We start from the raw sequence: 23,103 nt of genomic DNA, 5'->3' as shown, positions 1-23,103 counted from the left end.
CAGAAAATTAGCTTTTGGCACTAGCAGCATGTTAAAATTACGAATGGATGGAAAGCTTCCAGGTCTCACAGCTAAACCTTTGCCCTGCAATCTTTTGAGTCCAATACAAGAGTGTTATTTACTCACCCAATGCAAAGTTATAAACCAAAAGAGAATCTGGTCACGTCAGAACTACTTGTTTTTCATATATATATATATATATATATATATATATATATATATGCTTAGAATTGTATTACCAGTCTACTCTTGCACCAAGGTTTTGATACTTTTGCACCTGTGAATTGATATCTTTGAGTCCTGGAAATTTTACCACCAGCTTTTCATAAAAGAAATAACCTCAAACAGGTACAGAAACCAGAAGTTCAATATTCAACCACCATTTTCAAATACAGAGGTTTTTCTCCGCTTTCAAACACTGCTCGTAAATAACCTTGATTTATAGCAAATCGGCTATTTTATCCCTGTATACAGGGAGGCTACCCATCAACCTAACTACCCAAAGAATTACTGTTATAAACTTTGCAGGTGTGCAAATCACAGCATATGGCAGAGGACTCAGGATAATGGGAAATGAGGCGGCTCAGGAAAAAACATATGAAAAACACAGGCCCAACATAGGTGGATATAAAACTCATTCAAAAGGTAATCAAGTGCAACAGTATAAAATGGGAGCAACTAAGACAATGAATCTACTGAAAGCCATGAAAATGAACTTGGCTTTTGAATGGTCAACCTATCAGATCTTCAGTGCTCTTCTTTAGAAAAGAAGCACATCCGACACAAGCTACACCCAAAAGGAATCACTGGTGTGACTCCAAGAAGATTCACGCAAAAGGGCTAAATTTGTCACAAATGCTTTTGTTTCCGATCCTAATACAGCCAAGTTGCATTACTCTGACCTCCATTTAACAAATCAACTTAATGGGTGCTGGGAGTGCCGTAAAAACCTTAACAGTGGAGTGATTTTTAAAACTTTAAAAAATATAGTTATGAAGCAAAATGTTAGGAGAACCCTTTCAATACTGGAAATCAAATTAAATCTAGACATTTCTAACAGTCTTGACAGATATAATCCTGGTTACCATGTAAATTTATGGTAAGCTGCTGTGATATTAGCCACAGGTGCTACTTTTAATATATGGGCCGCATCTGGCTGGGAATAAAGTTTCTCAGAGGACTAGAAATGACCTCACTATCAGACAATGGAGGGGAGGGAAACACAAGGCCACTGTGGCATATAAAAAGCAAGAGATGTGGCCCACAACTGAATATTTGACATAAAATTCATTTTAAGTTTGCAGGTTGTAGGCTAAAAGATATTATGTTTTCAGTACATAAAAAGGCGTAGACATTTTTCAGTCAAAGAGCCAAAGGATTAAGTATTGCAAGACAGCTATGAAATATTCGGACTATGCCTATAAAAACAACTTGACTCGACTTTGATCAACAGAGAAGACAAAGGGATGTGATGAGAAAGTTACAGAGTGGCGGGGTAGGGGAAGAATGTATCCAAAATCAAGTAAGTTCCCAAGGACTTAATTGTTTTATACAGCAAGCTGACCTACATTTAAGGAATAGCTGACTCCAGGAAGCTGCCAATTAATTAAAAACCTATGCCAAAGAATTCTAGTACCACAGACTAAGAGAAGTATTCCCTTCATGGTACTTAATTAAGTAGAGATAAAAATAAATAAAACCAACCCAGCACCTTATGCCAAGAAGCCATCACCACACATGAAGAATACTATGAGTAGAGACCAGTCCATCTAGGTCACCCCTAATGCTCCGCTTATAAACAGAGCTGGTTGTCCCTCAGCCGAAAAGTTCTAAGTTCCACGTGGGGAGAATTAAATTCTTCAACTTGCGCTCTGTGCTCCGAAGTATTCACATTCTATAAAGCGTGCATAACTGCAATAGCTGTGGTTTTGCAGAATTCAAAGGCCAAGATCAAAAGAGCCCCAAGAACATAAAGAGAGGTTGCCAACTTGTGGCTGTGTTGACACTGAATGTCGTCATGGTGGGGAGCTGTCTCCTGACTTTCAGAAGCAGATTTGGCAAGAGAGGTTCCAAGGGTGGGGATAAGGGGGCCTAAAAAGCTCTGGTGCACACACAGAATGCCATGCGCAGTCTGCCAAAGCAATTCTATTTTGGTGGTAGTTAGCAAGGGAACAGGTGCTAGCAGCTATTAACAAGGCAATGTTACAAAGAAGTAAGTCCCACTGTGTTCAATGGAGCTTATTTCCAGCTAAGTACGAATGGCATTGTAGACTATGTGTAGCAATGAGGCTATCTATTATTACTAATATGTAATGACCTACCCTTCACCAGCACAACTCACAGGCTGCCACAAAGAATGCCTTCCCCTGAGTCAACACCACTCAAAACTTAAAAGCGTGTTGGAACTATTAAGAGGGTCCCCTCTGCTGATCCTAACACCCAAGAGGGTCTGTAGGACAGGAGATGGTCTCTAACATTTGGGCCCTAAGTAATTTAGAGCTTTAAACACTAGTGTGAGCACCATAAATTGGAACCAGAAATGAACTGGCAGCCACTGTAGAACAAGGCTTTTATGGGTTCTAAAGGCAACCCCTGCCAATAATCTGGATACTGCATTTCAAAACGGCTGAAGTTTCTGAGTTGTCTTCGAAGGCAGCCTAATGTGGAGCACATTGCAATAATCCAGTTCAGAAGTTACCAGAGCATGGGGCAATGTGGCCAAGTCATCTCTATCCAAAAGGAGCCAGGTCTGGTGAACTAACCGTTACTGCAAATAGGTACTCCTAGCTACCAAGGCCACCTGGATCTCAAGTGACAATATGGGATCCAGGAGTATGGACCTGATCCTTCCAGGAGAATGCAACTCTGCCTGAAACAAGCAGTCTACCCACTTCCTTGAGAACTTGGAACACACAATACCTGTGTCTTTTCAGGGATCAGCTTCAATTTATTGGCCCATATCAAGTCCATTACTGTCTCCAAATACCTGTCTAGCACCTCAGCCACCTGACCACTGGTTTTCAATTAGTGGGCTGGGAGGGACCCATTATTGGGTTGTGGTATAATCCAAGAGGGGTCTGCAACAGCAGCACTACCACCATACAACTGTTTTAAGAAAATTTAAGAAATAGGCCCCCAAGTGCATGTTGGAGTTAAACATGAGCCCCAGGTCTGAACAGATTGGAGACAACTAATCTAGAGCCCTGAATCTCCCCCCCCCAAAAAAAAAAAAAACCTCAGCCGAAAGCCCTGTTGGGTTTTTGAGCCACCAGCAGCATAAGTACCCCCCAAAACACAGAGCTACTATCAGGACTCAACTCTTGCAAATATTGCTAGATGGGATGGGGATGGGTAGAAAAAGATCCAAACCACGAACTCTGCCTTAGTGTCAATTAACAAACAAATCAACACATATCAGCCATCTTATACAGCTTATTAAATTCTACTTTTTGAGTGTGAGACTGTGGCTTTCCCCTTTGCATTCTTTGGTTCAGTGGTGCAAACCAAGATAAATCCCTATCCAACATCCTTCAGGTCCCAAACTGAGAGACATGCTGGGAGCTTGACAACCACAACAAGTGTCTATACAATCTGCTGCTGTGTCCCAAGGCAACTGCCTTCTGCATGGAATCTCTCCTAACAACATTCAGTTGCTAGCCTGGAAAGGGTCCTCATGCTTTCCTTTTTCCTTACTCCACCCACTCAACAGCTAATGGAAGCTACTGTGTGGGGTGAAGCTTTTCAGTGATACATTATTGAGAGGATTTGGAGGCAATTCCCTCTCCTTCAATTGTTGCACTGCACACAAATAGCAGGACTCTTCCCCGCACCCCATGTGTGATGTGTCTCTACAGCAAATCCATGCATGGAAACCTATTTCTACGTGCAGATTGCTGTTGCTGTACTGAAACATTCACCTGCATTATCTCAAACATTTCTCCAAAACTATAAGAATTAGATACTATCAATCCATGCTAAATAAGAAAATATTAATTATAAATCTCAGTTAGAGAAGAGTATCATTTAATGGGCCCAAGGACACTTACAAATGTGCAAAAAAATACCCTAATAGGATACAGGCAACTGAGAGAAACCTGTATGCTTTCAGAAATTACTAAACTTACTGGAGTTAAGGAACTGACAGTTAATAAAACTTCAGTACCAAAACTACTATTTAGTTTGCTCTGCATACTGTGCAAGCCTTTATACAAATATATGACAAGAAACGTTATAAAGGGATATCCGCTATGAGTCTTACGGTTCAGGATTGTGAAATACAGTCACTGCAGATGAAGTCAAGAACCCTGAAAAATCTTCTCCATGAAACCCAATTCAGCTCAGCGAGATTCCTGAAACATATTTCTTTGTACAACTGAATTGGCGTCCTGCCTGCAGCCTACTTCCATTAGATTATTCATGTATCTAACAAGACTGAAATAGAACCTAGTCATGCATCTTAAAAATCAGACTAGAAGTCTTCAAACAGGAATACCACCCTGTTAAAACATATTAACTACAGTCCTGACACTCACAGGGTTTACTTTCTCACATCAGTTATAGGACGCAAAAAAGTGGTACCAAAAGCTAAATGAAGTCTTTAACTTGAAGCCTTTATTTAATAAACATAGTAGTTTTTTGTAAACTGCCTTCAAGTATCCCAGCCAGTCCTGCGTATCTTCAACATGTGCCCCTTTTTCTAAATATCCTTCTCTCTTCTATTGCCGTTTGGCCAAAATAAACAGGAAACTTGGCTGACAATACGGGAGAAAGGAAGAAACTCCGTAACTACTTCCAAACTCAAGGAACGCCGTTTCCTCTACCCTTTCAACTGTAATCATATCCTATGCTACCTACAAAACACACACCCACACCCACACACCCAGAGAAGAATCTTTCCAGTCAAACACATGATTTTGAAGGGTATTCCTTTTGTGATGAAATCCAGCCTTGTGATGATGGCCCTTTTCAAGAGACAGACTGGGATGCAATCAGAAACAAACAAGAGGTGATGCAAAGCAGAGATGTCTCATCTCCAAACATCTGGTAAACTGACCTTCTCTGCTCTAGATGTTTGCAAGACCTTTGTTATGCACGCTGAGAGGAAATAGGGTTAATGAATGCTGCACTGCAGAATTCTGATACATAATGAATTAGGTTTTAATTGATAACTGCATGTGTTTTGTACTTTTAAAAAAATCCACAAGAGATGACAAATTCAAGTTATAGCTGTAATTTTCAGCGAAGCTTACTGAACTGCCTACATATTAAACAGGAAAGTAACAGATAGCCGTTTCTCCCAAATCCCCAATTTTTCTGTTCCTTTTTTAAAAAAAGAAAAAATATAGACCAAAAAAGGAAGTGTAAAGATCTTCTTTCTGTTTGGATGTATATAATCAGCTCTTCAACAGCCATATTTCCTGGCTCAAATAAAGAGCTAGCTTTCCTCTAGAGCAGGGTTCACAACCTTTTTTTTTTTTTTTTGCCATCCCCACCTAAGCATCTCTAAAATCCTGATGCCACCCCCTTATTATTCAAAAAGTGAACTCCTATTCACATGGAAGAAGCCTAAAAGGCCATTAACTGTTAATAACTCATTCTCGAATTGCCCCCTTTAAAAATCAAATTGCCCCCCTGTGGGGGGGGGTGCCCCACGTTGGGAACCACAGCTCTAGAGACTGGTTTTTCACTGTGGGCTGTGCATAAATACAGAACTCTTTTGGGTAGTAGTTGGAGACCAAGTTATGAATCAAGAACCTGGTTTGAATCTTATGTCACCCATGAACTTAAGCAAGCTACTCTCTCACAGCCTCAGTCCTGGGTTGTATGGATTAAAAATGGACAACTAAGAGTGCTATATAAATATTAAGAAACATATATTATTATGGTAAGATTTTACTATCAGATTTATATGCACCTGCAAGAATCGTTGATCATTCCTCTCCCCACAGATGAAAAGGATATGGTCACATGAGCAAGTTTAAGATAAAAGACCATGTCTGCATTGTTCAGACACAACATCAAAGGCAATATAATGGTAAGTATAATCTAAAAGCAATGAAAGGAAAGGGAAAAATGGAGTTCCTATTCCACCTTTTTATTCTTCACCTATGGTCCGAGCATAAGCCAATAGGTCTTACGTATTTAAAAGCATTTTTATGTCTTCTTCCTTCAGCCCAAAAGGCTCCCTGAATAGCTTTCGTAAGATAAAGAAAAAACAGATAGTCCCTGCCTATAGGCTGACTTTCTAAAAGACATGACACAAAGGAAAAAAGGAGGGGGAGGGAAGATGTTATACCATATTTACAACTTGGTAGAAGATATAGAGATTGTCAGAATTCTAAAGCATGGTATTTTAGAACAATTCCGTAAATCCATAACTTGACAGCTTGTCGGTGAAAACTTTTACCAAGTAAACTACCTCTGACCCATATTTACCCTGATTTGCAAAGAATCTGTCCATTCTTCCTCTGCTGGATGTAATACACAAAATAATAGATATTCCTATGGGCTTACAAAACTTTGGCAATAAGGTATGTTAACATCTGTTGATATACGGTCTTCAAAACCTGGAATGAATAAAGAGTTTTCTAAGCATCATATGTCATTTGTGTTATCTGTGAAAGCAATAAAAATTCAATGAACAGATCAATCAACTCAATATCATGTGCAACAAATAAATCTGAAATGCCTTTTATGTCATTTCAACTTGTCAGCTTTTTACACACCTGATTTTATGCCATCTGCAAAGGGCAAAGTGAAGCTCACTGAGGAAATTATACTTCTTGGCTGTCTGACTTTTGTTAAATAGTTGTATTATGTTCTGTAAACTGAAGATTTACTGACTTGAGGAAGAATATGGTAGTTTACATCCTGACCTTAAACTATACTGACTGATACATAGCTGAGTTTTAGGCATAGGTTGTGTTAGATCTATTAGATCTGCTCTCTCTGTGTGTGTGCACAAACCCAAGCTTTGGGAAGTTTCTATAAATTAAAAGCATTGGGGTACTAGTAAATATTATCAACAGCATGGAACTGAAATTGTAAAGATTTATATCTATCTCCAAAAGCAAAAAAAAAAAAAATTGATCATTTTAACCCACATTAAGTCAAAAGAATTATATGTCACAAGTTGCTTCCTAGTACCATTTCAGTGCCTAACTAAACATGATGGTGTGCTAGAATATGGGTCATACTAAATGGGTACACAGCAGTGAGAGTAATTTAAATCAGAGAACTGGTGGGCAGAATGGGGTTACTTAATCTTCCCTTGTTCAAACTAATCCTTCTGAAACCTCCTCACCAAGCATGCTTTTCTGCTGGCGAAACTTACTTTCCAGAATCCTACTAGCACAGGAAAAAAGCAGCAGGAAGTATGCAAATTCTTTCTGAAAATCAGACAACATGAATTGAAGTAAAGCTAAGTTTAATTAGCTTCAAATCAGGTGTGGCATCAATAAATATCCAGCGCTACAAATGGCCTGCCCCAGTCATTCAAGTATAGACTGGCTCATCATTGTAACAGGGATTTAACACTAAAGAACTGAAATTATATATATGGAACCCAGATCAGGATTTCGCCAATACTTTTAAAGTGATAATATTTGTGTGAATATGTTGGCCTTTGAAGAACAGGTAGCTAAGAAGTAAAAATATAAGCTAAATGCATTTCCTTAAAATAGCAATAATGAAGTATTTACCTGGTTGAAAGTTTTGAAGATGAATTCTTTGTATATGGCATCCCTTTCAGTCAGCTCGGACCATCCTGAAGCTTTGAGCTCGTGTAAAACTTGGTTCCTTTCTTCCGTAGTCAACCAGTGAAGCTGTGAAGACTATCAAGGTAGACAAAGGGGGGGGGGGGAATGGATTTCAAAACCATGGTTTCCAAGTTCTGCTCTTCAAAAGCTGTAATGTGTTTTTTGTCATACTGGTTTGCGTAGTCACAGTGAAAATACTGCAGGACATTAACAGAAAATGTATTATATGAGGTCATTATTTTTGTATCAGGCAAACCACTTCCATCCACTTACATACAGCACCTAGGTCAGTGATGGCCAAACTTGGCCCTCCAGCTGTTTTGAGACTACAACTCCCATCATCCATAGCTAACGGGACCAGTGGTGAGGGATGATGGGAACTGTAGTCCCAAAACAGCTGGAGGGCCAAGTTTGGCCATCACTGACCTAGGCCAAGGCCACGATGGCTCTGTGCTACCTCCAAGTTTGGATGCAGTATGCCTTTGACTACCAGCTGTTGAGGAACAAGTGAGGAAAGTGCTTTTGCACTCATGTGCTGCTAACAGGCTTCCCACGAGCACCTAGTTGGCCACTGTAAGAACGGGATGTTGGACTATGGCAGCTCCTTTGTCTGCCCATGTGTTGCTTTTAAATTAACATGTATCTTAGGTGGAATCCTAACCACTCTCAACTAGGTAGTAAGTGCCATTAAATATAGCTTCCAAATAAACATATGCTATTAGTGTTCTAAAGCTGTGTGCATGATCCTGCCAAAGTTAAACACTTTTTAAATCCCACTTGTTTGAATGGAATATATAAGCATATGCTTAACTCTCTCACTCTAAAAACAATACAACTCAACAGAGGTGTTTTAAATTATACAGAATTAAGTATGTAGTCAAAAGTGTTTTTGTCTTACAGTATTATTATAATTGTCTCTGAGTGATCTGAAAACTATCCAACATCAAAAGTCCTGAAGTAACAGAAGAATCCTGTGAGTTCAACTATTTTCATTCATTCTGAAATAGCCATCTTTGAAAAGTTAGTAACCATGTACTTCAATGACATATGGCAAAGATGGTTACACATATTGACTTATAGCAGGCATAGGCAAACTCGGCCCTCCAGATGTTTTGGGACTACAACTCCCATCATCCCTAGCTAACGGGACCAGTGGTCAGGGATGATGGGAGTTGTAGTCCCAAAACATCTGGAGGGCAGAGTTTGCCTATGCCTAACTTATAGTCAACTAAATTCTGCTCAGAGTACACCCACTGAAATTAATACATTTTAGTCATACCCATTCAAGTCAGTGGGTGTATTCTGAGAATGACCGGCACTGAATACAAACCAATGAGCTATTTTTAAATGTTCCGAGAGATGCAAGTGACAGCTGCCCATAGAACTTAATAGATATATGCTAGATTTTAATATATCTGGTGCTGGGCATTGGTGTGTTCACTCCACACAAACATCAAAACCACCCAATGAGCATGTTCTGTGCCCACAGAAGGCTGAGTGAATGGAAAACTGAGTGGAAATGGAATGGAACAGTGAAGATCTTGAACAGAAGCATCCCACACTGTTAAACTGGGGCTGAAAAATGTTCTGATATCCAAATTCAGAATTTTCTCAGAATATGCATTACTTCTGAGTAGACACAGTTGGGGTTGCACTGTAAGCCTCCAGTTTTATACCCATGTACCTGTAAGTCCCGATGAAGTAAATGAGACTTACGTCTGAGAAGACATGTATGAGATCACACTGTAAACTTCAAAATTCAACCTCATACTCATATATATTTCAACCATGGACAATTTTTAAAAATGAATCCTTTATCTGAGCAGCTACATTTGCTGCGTGAAAATTTAAGCTTACCCACTAGATGGCACTGTATTATTTCAAGTCTCAATAGTGATGCACGATAATATAAAACAAAACAGGCTGTTAAAATTTTCCTTTATTACAAAACATTTTGTAGACACCAAAATAAATGTAAACAAATAAGTACGAAACAAATAAGTATGAAACATTACTTAACATGAAAGAGGAAAAAAAATCCTCACAAAACAAATAACCTATAGTATTGTATTTCTCATGTCCTTAAAATATTCAGAGTCCAATATGCATGCATGTATGTGTTTGTTTATTTATTGCAGTTAGGATTACTTTTGAAGTTTTAGAAATCTCTTACTAAACCTTTAAAAATTAATCAAATTAACTGCATATTTTAATCAAATTAACTACATATTTTAATCAAATTAACTGCATATTAAATGGTTGGTAGTAATTACAAATTTTGGAAGCCTAATGACCAGTGACAAATTTTATATCTAGCCTGTTAATAATTACTATTCAAATTTAAGGTGAAAGGATTTGTTGATGAGATAGTTATTCTCAAAATATAAATTATCTTTAGGGGGAAGAATGCTTCTTTTTTATTTTGGAATCTTAATTGATATTTAATATAGTTAGGCTACAATCCACTTACATTAAAGTAAGCCCCATTTAACTTAATGGGGCTTACATCTATGTAGACATGCATAAGATTGCAGTGATAGTATATTTCTCAAGCTTGCGTTTTGTCTGTGTGTGTATATTTTTGGTATAAAAATAATAAAAAAATTCTCACTTCCAATTACACAGGTTTTTTTAAAAAAAACACCTGAACAATACTTTAATATAACAAGGACATGTGAAGAATATGAGGATAAACAGGGCAAGGGGATCATGATTTTAAGCCTCAGACAGAGGTTTCAAATGCTTTCATGGAATCTGAACCAAAGGGCACTGTTATCAAATAACTGGTCATCCTTCCTTCTTTTCTGACATCACTCTGATACCTGAATTACTGATATAGGAGGTCTGGTGGATGTCATTAGCTTTCCCAGATTATTTAAAATTGATCACTTTTATTTGCTGACCATCTTTAAAGCAGTTATGAGGTAGGATGCAATGACAAGATCACGGGGTCAAGTATGGCTGTTTCAGTTGCTTGTCCAATATTGACAATTCAATGTCCACATACTGTTTGCTTTTGATGTTGCAAAATTCCATGTCCTTCTTCAGCAGTTTTGCACAGGAAAACCATATCTGGGTAGTTTGTCTATTTGAAAGTGTGTCCTATGTATTTGTGGAAGCCAGCAGTTAATTTAGATCTCTAACTCGTCTGTGACATAGGAAGGCAGTATTTTTTTCTTTGTACAAAGAAGGAACCTGAGGTACCAGTCTGTCACATGACTCACTAAAGCACACAGGGCACATTTCTGGCAGTCGAGGCTAAATCCCAGGTCTTCAATTTGTACACCTATGAGTATTTTACTACAAAGTGTAACCCAAACCAACACTGGGTAGTAGCTGAATACGCTCTACTCAGAGGAGACCCAATGAAATTAATGAATCTAACCTTTTCATGCTCATTATTTTCAAGGGGTTGAATCTAAGTAGGACTATCATTGTAAAGTTAAAAAAGACCACAAGGATACAACCTATTGCAATTTTTACTCAGACCCAACTTTCTTCTAACCAATTCCAAATCTGAGTTTACTAATTAAAACATTCAAATGACTCCTACAATAAAATGATTTTTTAAGAAAATTAAAAGTGGTCATTTTTGACAGTGGCGCCCTTCCTGTGGAACTCCTTCCCATCAGATCTCAAGGAGATAAAGAACTACACAACTTTTAGAAGACATCTGAAGGCAGTCTTGCATCAGGAAGTTTTATTATGTTTTTATTATTTCATTATATTAACATTTTATTATGTTTTTATATGTGCTTGAAGCTGCCCAAAGTGGCAGGGGAAACCCAGCCAGATGCACAGAATGTTGTGAGCCACTTTGGGTACAATTTTGTGGATTGTGGTATGGAAAGAAATTGATGATGATCACAAGTACTTGCTAACAGAAATCTACTTTGATCATAAAGAAAGCTGAGGAGGGATTAAAACCACTGGAATGCTCAGGCTTCTTAGGGCTGCATGGCTCCCTCATATAAACCCAGAGGTCCATTGCCTACCCCCCAAACTGGCAATATTTAATTGTAGTGGATTTACTCATTCTGAATTTACATTCTCAAAATTAGCTTCCAAGACTCTGTGGAAGATCTACATAGACAAAAATCAGCTGAAACTGGAGAGGCTGATCCCAAACCCACATCTCTCAGGTCCTGTTTGTAGGCTGCATATATCCTGAACTACATATTTTTATTAGCTAATAAAATTCTCTGTCTTGTTGTTACATTATGTACTCAGTATATATTTAAGGCATGTTACGCAAAATAACAATACACAAATTTGTGTTTACCAACAATTGCCCCCACATTTTCAAGTGCCACTTGCCAAAAATTATGGCCAGAAACATATTTGGTGTCCCCTCACTGCCATTTAAACAAATGCTGAAGTTTTCAGACTGCTGAATTTTGCACCATATATAATTGTACTGAACTAACATCCCCATAAATTACTCCGTCAAGGAGGGAAATTTGTACCAAAGAGAACTGGCAGAAAAAATATGCAATTGATTTTTCTGCTTCTTATGCAACTACAAGTCAATATTATTCAGACACAAATCCTTAATTATATGCCTGATTTCATCTATTCTATTCTTCTGTTTCAATTACTACTGCAAATGGTAAGCTCTCTGTATTTTGAGGCACCAGGCATTTCCCTAGAGCAAAATAAATGTTAAAAAGTGCTTCTACAGTCACAGGTGTCTCTGCTCACCCATGAAGCACTCTGGGTGAATTTAAGTCAGTCACTTACTCGGCCTAAGTACATAAGGCTATAATAATAAAATGGGGAAATATTTTTTCCCCATTCTGAGCTCAGTGGAGGAAAGGCGAGATACAAACGAGTTCAATTTTGAGGAATTCTTACCTTTAAACATAATCTACCATGCATTGTGTAATAGCAATCGGTTCCTAGTGTTTCTTATTTCATTATACTGCATCTCTGCATTGCTCAAAGTGTGCCTTATCTTCATCCCTTAATATTATTCAGTACTGATGAGCCTGCAACTAACATACAGGCTCCCTGCCAATTTAAGTAAGTTTGCCATTTGTACCTCTGAATTCAAGGCTGTGAGTTTTACCTCTGAGTAAACAAACATGCACCAGGCCACTATTATGTTGCATTGGTGAAAATACCCTGCTTCTTCCTACAGAAGGGGTGACTGCAGGGCTGACTGATACATGTATGTTCACTGCTTACTGTGTTCACACTAATGTGTGGAAAGAACTCGTTACAAAAAAAATAATATTTTCAGTTATATTGGCTATTTTCTAAGCACCTGCATTTATTCTGATTTGTTTCAAGAGAGATGATATGAAGTTGAATTGAGCAACTATTATTCTATATTTTTCCAGTGTCAAATTATTCGTGGGGGGGGGGGTTGTTGAGCAGGTTCGTTGCACAAGATCAATGTTAACTGTGCAACATGAATTTACAGATGCAGTATGTGTCTGTATCCTACCCAAAAGTAGTGACAGTCTGGAAGTGTCCCATGCAGTGCAGCCTAGTTGTCATTAAGGTGGTTATGGTAAACCTGTGTCTGAGCTGCACGAATTCAGGCAGGAGGTGGACTTGAACACAGAAAAGGAAACTTCAGTGTGTCAAGACTTCTAAGCCGCCTGTTCTCCCTGACCTGCTAGCTTGCGGTGCACAGAAATGCGTCGCCATCCCCCAAAAACAGAGGCGCATTCCTTCGCGTGAATCCCCCTCCCAAATCTTAAATGGCACAATCCAGACGCTGGTCTGTGACCGTATTAATAAATTCATTCATTCAATCCAGACATTGGGTTTTGCACCTCAGTGCGCATCTGGTAGGAAACGTTACCAAACACAGGAGACCTATTTGAATGCACTTTCTCTCCAAAGGAAGGCTCGTGCTTTCCGAATCCCAAACGTGAGAAGAGCAAAAGTTGGTGTAAGCCTCCCTCGCTGGGTCAGAAAGTGGGGTGCGGGAAAGCCCAAGGAATCACTCTCGATGCTTGTCGGAGGAATCCCACTATGAATGAATGCACGGGCGGATATAAACCAAAAGGTCACCGGGACCCAGAGGCCAAGAAGTCGGGGGGGGGGGAGAAACGAAACCCAACGCCGCCCAAGTGACGCTGCTGCCGGGGTGGGGAGAGTCCCTCCGAGTTCCCCTTCCCTTCTTCGCCGCCCAGCCTCTCACCATAGCGGAGAACTCGCTTCTGCCGCTGCCTCGTCCTGCCACGGACGTCAGCCCCGCTCGCAGCCACCTCAGGCCGGCCCAGGCGCCGCCTCGCATGGCTCCGGCGTGGCTTCTCCGCCCGCCCACCTGGCGCCTCCCACGGGGAAGCGCATGCGCCGCCCACTCCCCCCCCCACTCCCCGGCTGAGGGAGAGGCGGGGTGGAACGGCAAGCCTCCTGCGCGAGAAGAAGAAGAAGAAGAAGAGTTTGGATTTGATATCCCGCCTTTCACTCCCCTTCAGGAGTCTCAAAGCGGCTAACAATCTCCTTTCCCTTCCGTCGCTGTCCCCGCCCACTTTACTTTTATTATGTCCTGCAGCCTTTCTCAACCTGTGCGTCCTCAGATGTTGTTGAACTACAACTCCCATCACCCCTAGCTAGCAAGGTCAGAGCTGAGAGATGATGGGAGTTGTAGTCCAACAACATCTGGGGACCCACAGGTTGAGAACCGCTGCAAGCGCATCTAGCCCCTTGGCCTTCTTCTGCGCTTCTGCTACCCCAGCCTGAGTCAGCCTCCATGGGGGTAGGGGGGGTCACTTGGAGACCCCCTGGCATGCGCTCTCACAGCATAACAATTTTTAGAAGAGCAAAAGTGTTGGGGGGAAATCTCCTGCCAGAGGTTTGAGCCACTGGCCGTGTCCTTTGTGAAGCACAGAAAACAGCTGCCTGAGAAAGATACCACCTTTCTCAGCACCTGGCTCTGTCCCGACTGCCTAGGGCTTCTTGAAAGAAAAACAGACTTGCCTATTGTACTTGCCCATCTGCATTACCCTCGGCAGACAACTCACAAGTTTACCTGACCACAGAGAAGTCTGCTGCCACTGCAGAAGGATTGCAGGGCAATAGCTGCGCCACAAATGCACGGCTAACTCTCCCACCTGCACATTTGAAGGATGCAAAGGATCTAGCAACTTGTACACCCAACTCCCAGCTTGATGAATGCACCTGAACTTCAGCCAATGTGGACAGAAGACAGCGACCACAGCCATCTCCAGAGCTGAATGTAACCTATAGTTGCTTCGTTAGATATTTCTTGGTTTCTGGTGCCTTGTGTGATTAAAGCATTTTAGTATTCTACACTGAAAACCATGCCAAGACCACCACTGAAGATGCCCAAAAGGATATTTGGATGTTAATGGATTTATTATGATACAGAAATCTCTAAAATGCAATAGAACTTTGGTGCTGCTGTAGTACAGAATGTGGAATGCAGCTAGCTTCATTGGATTGGATTGGCTTCCCTTAAAAAGTCATACTATTTTATATAACACATCAAAATAAGAACAGTAATATGAACAAGTAGAGATACATCCTTTCAAGGTTAACGAAGTTCACAATAGTGCTTAAATTACATTAACATTGCAAAACATGGAATATGGGGTAAAAAGTGTGTTTATTATCATGTATGTGTTTTCCTCCCATTCGTGTTTTCTGACGCTTTAGAATGCTGAAACATATATTCCCAGTTCAGCCATAAATAAATGTCAAGTTTGTGTATCAGTAGTCAGTGCAACCTTACTAAAAGCTCTGACATGTTAGCAGCAGAACTGTCATCCAAATACTGTGATCATAGCACCACATGTGTGACAGCATCAAATTGACAAGAGAGCCAATTCTTACAAATTCCCTACTTATATTTTTTTTAATGCCTGTAGGGAAAACATGGGGGTCAATTGTTGCAGCTCCAAATCTAGCATAGTTAAAATGACCATCTGGGGTGGCTCAGGAAACTTTCTAAAAGCTGCATCTACACCTATACCTGATCTTTTCCTATTAGAACTGTCTGCATCTGCAACAGTTTTCACAGATGCATAGCATCCTTGTTTTTTAAATAGAAAGCAGCAATCCATTTGCATTACTAGAGACCATCAGATGTCCCCCAAAAGAAACCACACAGTTCCTAAAACTTAAGCATATCAGATAGGTATAGATATTTTTGTCATTCCCTCATAACAACTTTATGAACAATTTCCAGCTATGCATGTTCATATTTGTATCACAAGGAATTTCTGCTGAGTGATGTATGATTAACAATACAGGGTCCTGCCTAACAAGAAATCACAAAGAGTCGATCCACCATTTAATTTAATGTTGTTTAGCTTGTTCTGAAAACAAAGTTCTCAGTTCACATATCATTCCTGATGTTCCTGATCTTGACCAGGTATTAACCACCGGATGCTCTCTGTCCGGACAGTGGCATACATGATAAAGCTGATGAGGAACAGTAAAGAAAATAAGAGAAGCCAGTCTATGCCTCTAGTCAGTGTGCTAGGCAGGGGACCGTCCTGATCTTCCTCAGTTACCACCACATCAGACTTGGGCTCTATTCCTGAAAAAAAGTATTCATTATTAGTGTGGTGCAAGATTGAACAGAATCAACATTACGTATAGATATTTGCACAAAGAACCTACAATTTTAAATTTAGGACTAAGCAATTTAAACTACCAGCTGCTAGAACATCATCAGAGCTCTGTAATTTTTGAATTATAGCCTCCTGGTGCATTAAATAAATAGGTATTTCTAACTGTAACGTAAAATATGACTCTCTTAAATTTAAGTATTTTAGTGTTATTTGGAAACAGCTCTAATTCCACCTCTCCCTGAAAATGTACCAGTACGAAAGCTTACGACTCCTATTTTAATAACAGCTTCTTAATTAGCCAACTACAATTTCAGTTGTATGTTCTTCAGCTTCCCAGGGGAAAAGCAACAGAAACTCAACTGACAAGTTCCCTTTTATGCCCGGATAAAGATCTGTAAACACACCGGTAGAGGGAAAGGTTTGTTGCTTTCTCTCAAGAGTCAGTGGTGACCAGAGCTTGCTTATGTAAGTCTATTTCTATCTTCATTTTCTTTATTATTTGCTGCAGCATGTAAGGAAGAAATCAAAGTGGATCCCAACTTACTATCCCATCTTCTGTAGAACACATAAGACATTGGGTTTCCTCCACTGCTAACATAGGTAGGAAGAGATATGTTGAAACAGTTACCCTTCTCCTCTTGCATTCTCCCCATGTATCACCTACATTCTCCAGGCGATACCTATTACATTCCCAACTCTTGCTACCACACAAGAGCTGAAGGATTCTTAACCCACCTTACCAAATAGGACAGGATTTGGCTGTAATAGCATACTCAGGTGTTGAGTTGATGGCTACTCAGAGCTACTGAGAAAGAAAAGGGAGAGATTGGAATGCTTGGGGGTGCTCCAATAATTGGAAAAAAGAGTGGAAAATGGGAGAGGGCTGGAGAGAGAGAACAGAACAGAATGTCCCCTGAAACAAGGTATGGCTGGCTTGCTGTAACACCAAACAGAAGCACTCCAGATCACATTTTATTGCAGGTCCCACATGCACATTTTTACTCATAAGCATCCCTACTGTGCTCAATAGTCCTTAGTCCCAAATCAATGTACCTGGGACATGGAGCCTTATTCTGTATTGCCCCAAAATCTCACATCTTGATTAAGGCTCAAATGTTTCCCAAAACTTTAACTCAATGTTCCTGGAGATCATACAATAAACATCTTAAAACTAGCTGTAGGTGGGAGTTGGAATCACAAACAGGGAGAGTACTGTTGGACTTGGGTCCTCCCTGCAGGCTTCCAATAGGCATCTGGTTGACCACTGTAAAACAAGGATGCTGGACTAGATGGGCCTTTGGACTTATCCAGCAAGGCATGTGGCTATCAGACTATGAAATCTGTTAAATGTCTTGGTTACATCCTATTTGGACTACTGTAACAACCGCCATATGGGTCTGCCTTTGAAAAGTGTTCAGAAGCTTCATCTGGCCCAGAATGCTGCAACCAGACTGCTGACTGGTGCTGGTTCCAGGGAGCATGTTACCCCACTGTTAAAACAACTTTACTAGCTACTAGTTTGTTCCCAGTCACAATTCAAAGTGATGGCTATAAAGCCCTATATGGCTTGGGCTCAGGCTACCCGAAATATGCCTGTATGAACCTGCCCGGGTTCTAAGACCCTTGGGTCAGTACCTCCTCTTGGTCCCATCAACATCAAAAGCATGACTGGTGGTAAAATGAAAAAGTGTTTCTGCAACTCCTCCCAAATTGTGGAATCCACTCCTAAGAGAGATTAGATTGGCTTCCTGTTCAGATCTTCCTGATCAGACAAACCTTTGGAAACTAAGGTACAGATGATGCTGATCACTGGGCTGCTGTCAGGACAAATTGTATTTTAATTGTTGGTTTTAAATACGCTGAAGTGCATTTTAATTATTGTTGTCAACGAGTTTCTTTTTATTATTCTGTATTATATAACTGATGTTTTAAAATGTTGTAAGCTGCCTTGAATCCCAACTTGGGAGGAAGGTGGAATATAAATATATTAAATAAATGAGTAAATAAATCCTACCTGTCTGATTAAAAATGAAAGATTTCAGTGTTTCCAGGGTTCTATCTGTATGGTTAAATCTTGCCATTGGCTTAGCTCCTTGAAAAAGAAGGATGTTGGGAACAGCTACAGTTCCAAACCTGGTTGATAAACTGTGAAGACATAAGATAACAAAGAGTTAGCTTTGCTAAATATGTCTTGCATTTAACCCCATGATAAAATAACTGAGTGTTTTTCAGTACAAAATTGGAACCATAGCTAATTTCAGCAAAAGAAATATATTCATTTGGTCACAACACACTTTAGACTCAAACAGGTGCTCTAGAAAATCAATACTATTGTTAATCAATTGCCTTCCACATATGGCCAAAGGCAATGTACAAAGTATAATAAAAACAGCTAAAAATAGTTGAAAACAGAAGTTGAGTTTAAAAACAAGACAAAGCAGACAGCCTTAGCAGAGACATATTCATCCAGCTGGGAAACTTTGTGGGAACAAAAATGTCTTCAGTTGTTTCTGCTAAGTGCTGATAATGGGTACGTGGATTAGTGTGAACTGGGCAAAATGTATGCAATTAAAACAGCCTAAATTTTGGAAAATAAATTTATGGACAAATTATTATTCAATTAAAATGCACATTTGCTTAACCCTGATTTAAAATACATGAAGATGTTACAGTAGTCCTGAAAGGAGAGGGATATAAAGGTTACCTGCTGTGCTGAGAGGCATCCAATGCCAAGAAATGAAGAGTTGGGAATGCTCGGGGCAAAGAATTAAAATGAGGAGCCAGATTGGCAGAGAAACGGCACCAAGGAGTATAAAACAGGACTAAGGTACAGTCACTGCCATTTGGATTTAAGAACTCCATTAAATCCTGCAAAAGAAGGAGAAAAGTGACTTTTTAAAGGCATAATGGGAAATTATTTAACTTAGTATTGCTCATGTTAATTATCCTGATCTCAACAAGGCAGTAAAGTACTTCTACATGCAAGGTGAACTTGGTCAATTCAGGTTAAAAAAACTTATTACCTGCACAACAGTTTTTAAATGTCTTAGGGAGCTTTTAACTTTCATTGCAACCATGAAGTTCAGGAGATATTTTGACATTCACCTACTTACCACCATCAGCAGAGACATGACCCACAACCTCATCCCAGGCATAGAAGAAGAAGAAGAAGAGTTTGGATTTGATATCCCGCCTTTCACTCCCTTTAAGGAGTCTCAAAGCGGCTAACATTCTCCTTTCCCTTCCTCCCCCACAACAAACACTCTGTGAGATGAGTGGGGCTGAGAGACTTCAAAGAAGTGTGACTAGCCCAAGGTCACCCAGCAGCTGCATGTGGAGGAGCGGAGACGCAAACCCGGTTCCCCAGATTACGAGACTACCGCTCTTAACCACTACACCACACTGGCTCTCACTTGGCCGGCAAGGTTATTTTGGAGGACCCACACCTGCTCACCCATACACCCACCCTACACCCAATGTCATACTGGTAAGAGTGGGGCTTTCAGAGGAGCAGCCAACAGCTTTAAGCAACCTCCTGGTTATTTCTTTACTGGAGCAAGGCATGTTTCTTTGCTGGAGTAAGACATCAGCTGATAAGCAGTAGGAACGTACCTTGCTCAAGGAGGCAGAAGCAGTTTCCGTGAAATAGAAATTGCCTCTCCCTCCTAGGACTGCTCTTTGAAGCAGCCCCCATAGTCCCTTTCAACTTCCAAAATCAGAAGTTGAAAGGAGCGGTGTGTGGCAGTTTGCAGAGAGTTCAGTTTGGCTATGCACAACTGTTCCCACACCCACCTGCCAAATTTGGCCCACCAGAGGGTAGGGAGATAACTATCTGTCCTGCCAGCCAGAAAAAGTGAGGTGGTCTAAAGTGAGATGTAAGGGAAGTAGTATCAGATGCAGCCTTCAGGCTTGAGGAAAACAAATACAGAATATACACAGAATTCATCCTTTTTCTTCCTGAATAATTTTATTCCAGCAAGTTATGCCTTCTACATTTATACAAAGAATTCTGATAATAAGACAAATGAAAAAAACCCTCTTAAAATAATTTAAATATATATAAAAATCAGTTAGAGTGCTTTCTACTTACTTGTGAAATATTCAAGATTTGTAATGTGAAGTTTGTTATCCCTGTAATGTTTCTTTCCTCACAATTCACTTTTGGGGTTTTCATACCATCTGTGCTATTAGAGTCCTCTCCTGATGAAGGATGCACTGCTTCCAGAACTACAGGTGAATCTATTACTTGTTCTTGTATAGGAGACCCAGGTTGAGATAAAAATGAAACAATACCCTGCGTACTGCATTCACCATCAACGGCTGCATCACAGGTGCCGGTGTCATGCTCCAAGACCTGTCTCTCCTTGGACTCACCTGGAACAACTGACAGAACTACAGGCTCAGCTGCAGGTATGCTGCTACCCATCATAGCATCAGCTATTTCTGCAGTCCTGTACTGTACCGATTCTTTAGGCCCATCGCTGTTTGCAGGTACAGAACTGCTTTTCACAGCGAATGGTACAGCAGTTTCACTTAACTTTTCAGATGGCGAGTCAGTGGTTTCTTCCATTTCAGCTACTGCTACAAAAAAATGCAAGAACATATAACATCTTTAGTGCCGAACAATAGGAGTACATCTATCTTTATTCAACGCACCAAAGCAGCAGTGGGTGGAATTTACAATCCAATGTGTGAATTGAGGGGGCCCAAAGAAAGCAAACCATTCAGTGAGGCTCACACACTGCAGCAAGCACTGTCACCCTCACCTCACCATAAATACCAGCATGGCATGAAATATTCAGTATTACTGACCAAAGCTCAGTGTCATTTTTTTATGAAGTCTTTCTTTGTACTGTAGAAAATAGACCCCATCCAAGATATGTACAGAAAAGAAACATACCACAAAAAAATAGAATCTTGCCACCCAAGAATGCAAGTTCAACTTTGGCTACCACTCTACATATTCTACTACAGCAGGGGTGGGCAATTTCTGAATTGTGTGGTCTGCTTCCCCCCACCCCCAAATCCCCTAGGACCCGCAAGCACACTTCAAGCTTATAAAACAAGAGTACACAACACTAGATCTTTCACTTAGGCATCTGTTCTGGAGCATGCATGCAGCCTCGCTAAAGCAGCGCTTGGTTTGCTGGATCAAACAAAGCCGCACGTAGGCCTGCAAGTCTCCCAAGCGCAAGACTACATTTTACCTTCTGCCCTATCTTGTTTGTTCTCCAGAGAAAGAAACAGGAGAAAGAGGAGTTGCTTCCTACTTCTCCAAAGCATTTAAAAAAAGAAGCAGCAGCAGCAAGGGGTGGCGACGCGAGCCTAGCCGGCTCGCACCCCATTCCCCACAGGTGCACGAAGGAGGCGCGCCGCCTGTCCTCAGCATCTCCGCTCAGCTGCCCCTTCCCCCGGCGGTGCTACCATAGCAACCGAGCCCGCCTTACCTGAAAGGAGACTTGCGAGCACCCAGGCCAGCCAGAGGCCCCGCCCCCGCCCGCGCGAGGACAAGACCATCATCCTCGCAAGGGAGGGGGGAGCTGGGAGAGGGGGGCACGAAAAAAAACCCGGCGGATCAACCGGAAAACAAGGTCAAGTCCAACAACAGCCGCTTCCGCTCTCCACTCTCTTCCGTTTCCGGGGCACCACGAAAACAAACAAACTCTATGGAGCTTGAACAATCCTTTTGTCCGCTGGCGGACCGGGTGTCCTGACTGTTTCTCTCGAGGACCCGACTGTGCCTCGTTCGGCGGCAGGCGGCAGTGCAGAAACCCGAGACCTTGCCCTTGTCATGATTTGCCAGCACTGTATCTGTGTACCCCGTCTTCTAACTGTTGCGCAAGAAGAAATAAAGTGCCTGTTATTATTATCGCCGTATTGCAGATTGGGATGGCTGAGGAAACCCAGCCGGATGGGCGGAGTAAAATTATTATTGTTATTGTTGTTGTTGTTGTTGTTGTTGTTGTTAGTTCAGTTTATCTGCCACCAACTTACGAGGGTGGGAAGAGAGCTCGACTGAGGCAGAGTGCTCTGTGACAATCCTGGCCTTGGTACTTTTGTCTCCCCGGCACAGATCTAAACTAAGAAGAGCTCAGATAAAAGTCGGGATTTTCCTTCCCTGTGGCAATCCCCATAGAGATCCCCGATGCGGCTGCCATCTTTACCGTGGGAGGAGCCTTTGTCATTATCGATTTGCCTGTGGCTGCCACCTTGGGTCTGTCCGGAAACGGAATCCAAACCAGACGAGGGGCCGTCTAAAAGGGACGGCTCGAAACCGGGCGTCTCCCCGATACATGAGGCAGCCTGAAAGGAAAAGGAGGCGTAGAACTGCGCAGCTTTGGGTGCATGGGAAATGCAGCCTGTAGCGGTCGCTATAGGGCTGCTAAATGCATAGGAAGGAAAAAGAACAATACCCACTGCCGACGCCAAGCAATAACAATGAATTTACGATAGTTGGCGCAAATTGAAAGTATTTAAAGCATTAAACCAAAATCGATTCCGCAGCACTCTGCATCCCGAGGCGGCAACATTGTTTACAACCCGCAGAATACTTTGCCCAGCCTCCAGGCGAGTATTCTGCTGCAGAGGCAATTATTTATTTACGGTAATATAGTCCTGCCTTCGACTGATTCGACGGAAGCTGATGTTAGTTTGATCTAGCTCGAACGCCTCCCCCTAATTAAGACACAGCAATAACAGCTTCATACAGTTTGGGGCTCTGTAAATGGGTTGCAGTAGCAGTGTCGTAGAAGAGTAGAAGTTCCTAAAGTTGGGTTCATTACAGCAGCAGC

At 41.1% G+C, this 23,103-nt stretch overlaps 2 protein-coding genes across 6 annotated transcripts in view; both read right to left on the bottom strand.

Moving 5' to 3' along the window:
- Positions 1-14,057, bottom strand: part of PCBD2 (pterin-4 alpha-carbinolamine dehydratase 2) — a 32,808-nt gene extending 18,751 nt beyond the window's left edge. Inside the window, exons 1-2 of one of the 2 annotated variants that reach the window (XM_053376845.1) lie at positions 13,912-14,057; positions 7,701-7,832 (exon numbers count right to left, since the gene is read on the bottom strand). In XM_053376845.1, the coding sequence (XP_053232820.1) occupies positions 7,701-7,832; positions 13,912-14,007 (228 nt within the window). In that variant the 5' untranslated portion in view covers positions 14,008-14,057. Of the gene's footprint in view, positions 1-6,435; positions 6,567-7,700; positions 7,833-13,911 lie in introns of those variants that run through there. The other variant, XM_053376846.1, reaches the window with a different exon arrangement.
- A 1,960-nt stretch (positions 14,058-16,017) lies between these two features.
- On the bottom strand, positions 16,018-21,957 carry TXNDC15 (thioredoxin domain containing 15). Of its 4 annotated transcripts, none has more exons than XM_053376840.1 (5): positions 21,760-21,957; positions 20,403-20,890; positions 19,017-19,180; positions 18,327-18,457; positions 16,018-16,278 (listed from the first exon to the last, which is right to left on the bottom strand). In XM_053376840.1, exons 1-5 carry the CDS (start codon positions 21,830-21,832, stop codon positions 16,082-16,084), a joined length of 1,053 nt encoding a protein of 350 aa, XP_053232815.1. In that variant the 5' UTR covers positions 21,833-21,957; the 3' UTR covers positions 16,018-16,081. The 4 variants fall into 4 exon arrangements, with proteins under 4 accessions (XP_053232815.1, XP_053232813.1, XP_053232812.1 ...); XM_053376838.1 differs by having other exon boundaries at positions 20,403-20,893; positions 21,760-21,951; XM_053376837.1 differs by lacking the exon at positions 21,760-21,957 and adding an exon at positions 21,520-21,623 and having other exon boundaries at positions 20,403-20,893.
- Between the last annotated feature and the right edge of the window lie 1,146 nt (positions 21,958-23,103).

Source organism: Podarcis raffonei, chromosome 2 (genome assembly GCF_027172205.1).
Source record: "Podarcis raffonei isolate rPodRaf1 chromosome 2, rPodRaf1.pri, whole genome shotgun sequence".
In the NCBI taxonomy this organism is placed as follows: domain Eukaryota; kingdom Metazoa; phylum Chordata; class Lepidosauria; order Squamata; family Lacertidae; genus Podarcis; species Podarcis raffonei.
This window is presented reverse-complemented; position numbering and strand designations above follow the sequence as displayed.

Bases quoted from the DNA above. Each gene is read 5' to 3' on its own strand.
- TXNDC15 (XM_053376837.1), bottom strand. From the start codon at position 21,595: ATGCTTTGGAGAAGTAGGAAGCAACTCCTCTTTCTCCTGTTTCTTTCT. The intron at 18,458-19,016 runs GTAACCTTTATA...ATGTCTTCACAG, and splicing joins GATGCCTCTCAGCACAGCAG to TTTATCAACCAGGTTTGGAA. The intron at 16,279-18,326 runs GTAGGATTTATT...ACTTTTTTTCAG, and splicing joins TTTCATTTTTAATCAGACAG to GAATAGAGCCCAAGTCTGAT.